We start from the raw sequence: 7,500 nt of genomic DNA on the forward strand, positions 1-7,500 counted from the left end.
TTTTAGAACAAATCAAAACACACGCTATCAACTTCCATTTACTGGATACGATGAGACAGGGAAGATCGAGCATAAAATCCAAACAATTAGGAGATTTATTAAAGGAAAAAATCACGGACCCGTGAACTGTATAAAAATGCGTCGCAAGTTTCCGTTGGAAAATATTGACACGGCCTTAGGCCTATGCGATGCTACGGGATGGGAAGTTTGGGAATCGGTGCGGCGGAAAACGACGGGTTTCGAAAAACATCCACTTTTATTTCAGCCGGGTTATTTTCCATAATGCTTTTGGTGCCTCCTGAATCGATTATTCTAAATAATTTCTTTATCTTTCCCCCCCACTTTTTTTCACGGTTAACTGTGTATCTTTTATCAGCTTCCGATTCACGAATTAGTCAAATGTTATTTAACATTTATAAGAATGACTTTCATATGGGTGTGGTTTATGGACCATAATTTTACAATAATGTCATAGTATTTTCATAGCAGGATACTATTAAAAAAAATCGAAATAATCACAGTTCATTTTAATTTGACCTCTATATAAAACTTAACGCAGCATAAGAAAACCTGACCACCGTTTAAGTTATCTTAATACAATAAACTAACTTGTAAATAGACTGCGTTAAGCATCAATGTCCAGACCACTCTATAGCAAGCCACAATGGGCACAGTAAATCCATTCTTGAAGAAATACTTCATCAAAACCCTCTTTTTCTGGACATTTCTCCTGACGCGACCTTTCACTTCTAGTAGGATCAAACAGGGATACTTAAGGTCTTCTGTGACCTTTCAGTTTTAGTTACGATCTTACATTGACACTAAGGCTTTTCTGAGACCTTTCAGTTTAGGTCAGAACCTTACAGGGAAACTAAGACTCTTACTCTTCAGTTACGATCTCAGAGGGACATCAAGGGACAAGAACAACATCTTCATCGATACCAAACTACACCAAACTACAACTGTACGATAACTTAATTAAATGCACAATTCGATACGACAAACGCAACCTCAATTAAACTACGTGAATTTTTAGCTGTTAACCTGAAGCCGAACCATAACGCGAGATGAAACGCATTTACCTATCATGAAGAAAAAAAAAATTATAATAGTCCAGAGGCGCTACGAGCATCAAGAAAACGCCATCAGCATGCAACATAACTTTGCACACGCGACCCAATAAACCAAAAGGCTCAAAATATAACCGCAGTGATGGTGGGTCTGCAACGGGTCTCGAATTGGGGGAAAAAACCAACTAAGCAATTAACAGCCGAGCATTCTTTTCGTCACCTCCAAAAGCTACTGACAAGAACCTGTTGTGAATCCCCAGCAACCCCCCTTCCCCCGCCACCGCCAGTCCACCTACCCCCCCACAAAATGGAATTGAACGAGACCTGTTCGTTCACTGCGGTTTTGAATTGTTACATCATCCATTCGTTCCACAAAATTTAATTTTGTATAAATGGTATTTGGAGCCGTTAAATTATACATTTTAATTCAGCAAATCTTGTCAATGACGGATGAACAAAGTCTAATATAGTGGGAGTGCATATAAAGATAGATACATATACATATGTATAATATATATACAATATATTATATATACGTATATAGCTGATCACCCCGGAGCTGCCCGGGTAATCACTGAATGACAACCACCCATAACCTCTCTCTCTCTCTCTCTCTCTCTCTCTCTCTCTCTCTCTCTCTCTCTCTCTCTCTCTCATTCCTGTTAAAAGAGTTGCTTCAGTTAAATTGCCCAGTATTTTTGACATTTTACATTTCACCACTGCTCGCCTCCCACTCTTATCTGGGCAACCTCGAAAACTATGTGTAGCTTTCGGTTAGCTTTAAAGTCACCACCTTCCCACCCCTTCTCACGCTCCACTTCCTATCAGGGCTGAACTTGGACTTGAAGGGCATTGGGAGAGTCACTATTCATCTAAGCAACCTTGAAAACTATGGATTACAGGCTATTATCTGTCGTTTTTGGTTATTTTTACATGTCACCCCACTTCCCACCCCTTTCTCACCCTCCTCCTATCAGGGCTGAGCTTGGGCAAAGGAAGGCCATCAGGAGTGTCACTAGTCATATCAGCGACCTCTAAAACTATGGATTAGACACTAATATCTGTTGTTTTCAGTAATTTTCACATTTCACCCACTTCCCATACCTGCTCCCCCTTCCCCCCCAACCATCACCCAATCAATGGTCTGATTTTAATTCTTTTTCACCATAATCTTCCCAAGTTTAATATTGACATATCTAAAATCTCATCAAAACCGGCCAAGAAATGTGGATTTGTAAAAATGAGGGGCATAAAAAGAGAGGGGTTATGACCCTCTTGGAAACGGCCCTCGAATTTCGGATTTTGACTAAAACCTTCCTTGTGGGGAGGGGGGGGGCCGTCTTTGGTAAAAATGTCATTAAAATTGGTCAAGAAATGTATTTCTATAGCGTTCATACAAACAAATACAAATAAACAGACATTTTCCAATTTAAATATTATATATATCTCATTCATATACATTACATAACAATACCAACTAAATTCCTTCTAACCTTTCAAATAACCGAGTCCTTCAATGCAGAGGGACAAAAAAACCGAATGAAATGTTCATCGAATTTGTATATATATAAAAGCAACTTATCAATCGAAACTGGCGGACATATTTTGTAGGTACTAACTCAAATATCTCGTAAAAACTATGTGTAGATGAACAAAAGCAGCCGGTTGCTAAACTCGTTTTATGAGCGAAAGTCCTCTTTTGTTCAATAAACAATTTGGTGGTGATAACGCTGTCACAAAATTCATCTCTGAACCCGTTTCCATTCTGGAATAAATTGCTTGTGGTTGAAACTTGTACATGTTAACTTCCTTCAAGCGTCAGGGTAATCTAAGTAAATCTAACAATAGCTAGCAAAATTAACGGACTACAGCAGGTAAGAGAGTAACAAAACTGCTAAAGAATTGCTGCTGGGATTATTAATCAACCGCTAAAGGAAAATGGGGGCAACTAATAACCTGAGAAAATAGATCTCTCTTCAATAATAATAATAAAAGTAAGCCAACACGATGTTTTCGAGTTTAAAGCCAATCTTTTGGCAAGGTACTCTGGCCCTTCCACTACACCTACCCCCATATCATCTCTCCCCTCCCATGAACACCTCCCCCCCAAAAAACACACTGCTCCCCAAAATGCTTTTGTGCTTTTTTTTTTAAATAATGCTTAAAACATTTTCCGGCAGATTTCATAAGCATCCGGGAAAAGCATCTCCATCAATTCATCACGGTCTGGTACACACTGTTTGCAATATTCACACTCGGTCGCCTAAAAAAAACAAAAGGTGGTCCGTCAAGCTCTCAAACTTTTAATTAAATTTCAGATCTGACATTCATTACCATTTTATTTATTAAAAAAAAAAAAAAAAAAAAAAAAAAAAGGAAAAAAATATAAATGCTACTCGGGGACCTTGGCGCAGTTGACGCGGGGGTTGCCATTAGCCGCTAATGGGAGTGACAATCATTGCATTTGTCACAAAAGCACAAATAAATGTAATCTCTCTTTCATGCGACTGCGTTCGCAACCCCAACCCACAACTGCCCCCCGGCCCCCATCTCTCTCTCTCTCTCTCTCTCTCTCTCTCTCTCTCTCTCTCTCTCTCCTATGATATTCAACGCCATGAGAACAACCATAAACTAGACCTCTACTTATGCTATTGAGATAGAATGGAATGAATATAAAATTCTGCCCCAAGGCCAAGTACTGGGACCTACGAGGTCACTTATCACTGAAAGGGAAATTAATAGTCGAAGGGTCTGAAAGTTGTAACCGGGAAAAAACCTCGCAGTTGCACTATGAAACAATTGTTAGGGGAAGGTGGAAGCAAGACGGAAGAAAGAAATGAACAGAGGTATAATGCTACTGAGCTAATTCCAAAGAAACAATTATGAAGTATATCTATTATGCGGACTTTTCTTCATTCTCATCTACTAACTACATCAAAAGCATAATGTCATCATAACAAAACCAGAGAGGTTAAAATGATAAATCTAACCAAAGAATTCAAACTGGAAAAGGTCAGTATTAACAAACTCTCTCTAATATTTCAATATAGGATATATATATATATATATATATATATATATATATATATATATATATATATATATATATTATATATATATATATATATATATTATATATATATATATACACTACATATAACTTACTTTATATATAGATATACATATATATATATACATAATATATAACATAAATATATATATATATACATATATATATATATATATATATATATATATATATATATTTTTATATATAAATAAATTATGCATTTTCGTATACGCAGTACATATAATAGTAATTTTCATGTATATAGTATATGCAGTGCCAGTGAAATTGAAATATTTTCTTAGAATATCTTCATGTATGCTGTAAAATAAAGCGAAACTATTTTAATTGGAGAATTTTATATCAAAATAAAAGTCCTGCAGGGAAATTATCTTGGTGTGACCCTCTCCCGAGCAGTACGTCCCAGTGGTTAGTGGAATGTACCTTTCAACTTTGGTTATTTCGCGACTTAACTGCCGGCTTTATGAAATCACCCCGGTTTAGAGGGTAATTCCTGTGTGCGTGTGATTGTTAACGCCCCTATGATTGCTCTTTCCCTGCCTGCCTCCTTTCCACTTCCTTGTGTGTTGTATTATTGTTGCTGTATATATTATATACAAACATATATATATATATATATATATATATATATATATATATATATATATTATACATATATATATATATATATATATATATATACATACACACATATTTAATATATATATGCATATGCATATGTATATATACATATATATACATATATACATATGTAGGCAGGATGTTTCTTCCATCTCTCCTAATAGATAATAAGTCTTTCAAAAGTATCCCTCAGGAGAGGTGGAACATACATCCTGCCTATGTGAACTCTCTCAAGAGACAGTTTCCAGCCCTGTGATTGGCTTATCAACAGCCAATCGGGAGGGCCGTACGGGACTGGCCTAGACATCAGATGCACGGTTGATGTAAATCTACTATAGTAATAGTGAATCAAGTGTAGTTTACACCACAAACACCAAGTCAAGAGGTAAGGATTCCCGTCTTCAGACTATTAAAAAAATAGCTAAATAAGCCAGTGAAATGTAAGCTAACTCATTACAACCCTATCAATATTGAGAGAGAGAGAGAGAGAGAGAGAGAGAGAGAGAGAGAGAGAGAGAGAGAGAGATCCTACACTCACCCTTGAACACCAGAGCTGCGAGGATTAAGGTTGTCCTTATGTAAACCCTCTCGTTGAGATGAGAGTCGAAATGCTAAATGGAGTTTCGTGAAACCCAAGAAAGTGTGTGCGTGTGTGTGTGTGTGTGTGTGTGTGTGTGTGGTACTGTAATACATGAATCGGGAAAGAAACTAAAGGTCCGTCGTCGTTTTTAGAAGCTTTTGGGAGATAGGTGGGAGAAGCAACTGAGTAACAGGGAGAATGGGAGAGAAAACAAATAAGGGAATGGGAGGAGAAAGATGTCGGAACTAAGTCACAGTTGAATAGCTTCAGGCTCTTTCCGATTTCTGTCCAAATGAATGAAGTCTGGCTACGCTAAGCTGCATCAGATAAGCGAGAGGAGGAGGAGGAGGAGGAGGAGGAGGAGGAGGAGGAGGAGGAGGGCCTGTTTACATAAAGGGGTCGAGAAAAAGAGATAATTAGCGAAAAGCAGAGAGAAAGAAGTAGTCACATGGCATAAAGTTCTTTCTGATTACTGTTCAAATTTATGAAATCAGGCTAAACTGCGTCAGGCACGAGGGTCGGGGAGGGTGGAGGGCGACCTGGTAGAGGGAGGACCGTGTTAGGGAAGGGGGGCAGGGGCAGGAGGCAGGGTAGGCAATGCATGAGTGTGTCTAGCCATGCTTGTATTTGCTTTTGACTACTGCTTGTGTGTGTGTGTGCTCTGGTTTTGGGAATAAACAAGGCTCGCACGCACGCACGTCTAACATTCCAAGTCATCCCATCTTGGTCGTACATTTCCGCCGGAGTGCCTAATCACGCGGATAAGGACAAACAAGAAATACTAACCCCTCCCCCTCTCCCTCGCCCCGTAAGCCTCTTGTTTGGCAACACAAAACACAAAACTAGAAATTCGACGGAGAATTAAACAAATCTTCCCGTCATGAGACGAAGAACGATAAACGATAAACTAACATGTAGCTCCTCCCATAATTCTGACGTAATGCGTGACCACAGACTCCAGAATCGAACTCGAAAAAAAAAGTAATATGCATCCAAATCGGGGAGGTCGGTATCTAAATATAAATTTTTTAAATAAATGGCATCTGCTTATTATTATTGTCCCGGGAGCCATTTCCACAACAATAAAGTCATGGCTAAAAATATGCGTTAGATTCCCGTCCCTCGCCCTATACACTAGAGCCTCGACGCTGGGAAATAAATGCACACGCATACTAACGAATGGATGGATACCTTTAATGAAATATTCGAATATGCCAAACATTCGTGTCTTCCATAAGCCCCCACCCTCCTCTCTCTCTCTCTCTCTCTCTCTCTCTCTCTCTCTCTCTCTCTCTCTCTCTCTTTGAACGTGCCAGCCGCGTCGCTCAACTACTGTGCTTCAATACTCAGCGATGATGCATGGATGATAATCATATTGATTCTGTCCATAATATTACTGGCCCGGATCTCGATTACGGCTATCGACTGATTTTATGTCCAAAATTCTCCCCCGCCCCAAAACCCCCTTACCCCTCTGAAATGTTGCCACAGATTCGAAAACTCGGACGGTGGTGGTGGTGGTAATAATGATGACTAACAGAACCCGAAATATCCGTAGCAACAAATCTCATTTGATTTCTTTTCATTTTTACCCGAGTTACGATCGCCGTCGATTTTGATCGAAATTTAGGATTAGATTTTCGACGTCTATTGCGTTTAATACGTTATGATATTGTTTTATGCGCACGAGCGTGACTACGCAAAAGGAAAATATTTCATGAATTAACCTCGCTACCAACCCCCCCGGCCAGCCCCGGCCCCCCCCCCCCCCACAACCCCACCGACTGCAAGTAGTGCAATATTAACTTCACAAAAAAAGATTGCATCTCGGCTTCTGTATCAAACCGTTCCCGGCTCCCCCCCCCCCCCTTCTCTCTCTCTCTCTCTCTCTCTCTCTCTCTCTCTCTCTCTCTCTCCAAGTGACTTTACCAGCACTGACTGTTGAGGTAGCTTCTGCTACAGATTAAAGCGACAAGCAAGAGGGAGAAATCTTCCGAGAAATACGTTTATAATAAAATTTAATGCCGAGTTCTGAGCAATTATATGAAAGTTCTTATTTGCTAATTGCACTCCCATACGTTCTGAAGATTCAGAAACAACCAGAACAGATGTGTCTTGTACTTACCTCTATGTCTGTTGGT

The 7,500-nt window shown here is 39.2% G+C and overlaps 1 protein-coding gene across 4 annotated transcripts in view; it reads right to left on the reverse strand.

The window, feature by feature from the left end:
* Positions 1–7,500, reverse strand: part of LOC135202375 (RNA-binding protein Musashi homolog Rbp6-like) — a 1,243,940-nt gene that overhangs the window by 179,659 nt on the left and 1,056,781 nt on the right. For all 4 annotated transcript variants that reach the window (XM_064231739.1, XM_064231737.1, XM_064231738.1 and 1 more), the window contains exon 7: positions 7,485–7,500. This exon is cut by the window's right edge and continues 33 nt beyond it. In XM_064231739.1, the coding sequence (XP_064087809.1) occupies positions 7,485–7,500 (16 nt within the window). The remainder of the gene's footprint in view (positions 1–7,484) is intronic.

This window comes from Macrobrachium nipponense, chromosome 30 (genome assembly GCF_015104395.2).
Source record: "Macrobrachium nipponense isolate FS-2020 chromosome 30, ASM1510439v2, whole genome shotgun sequence".
Classification (NCBI taxonomy): domain Eukaryota; kingdom Metazoa; phylum Arthropoda; class Malacostraca; order Decapoda; family Palaemonidae; genus Macrobrachium; species Macrobrachium nipponense.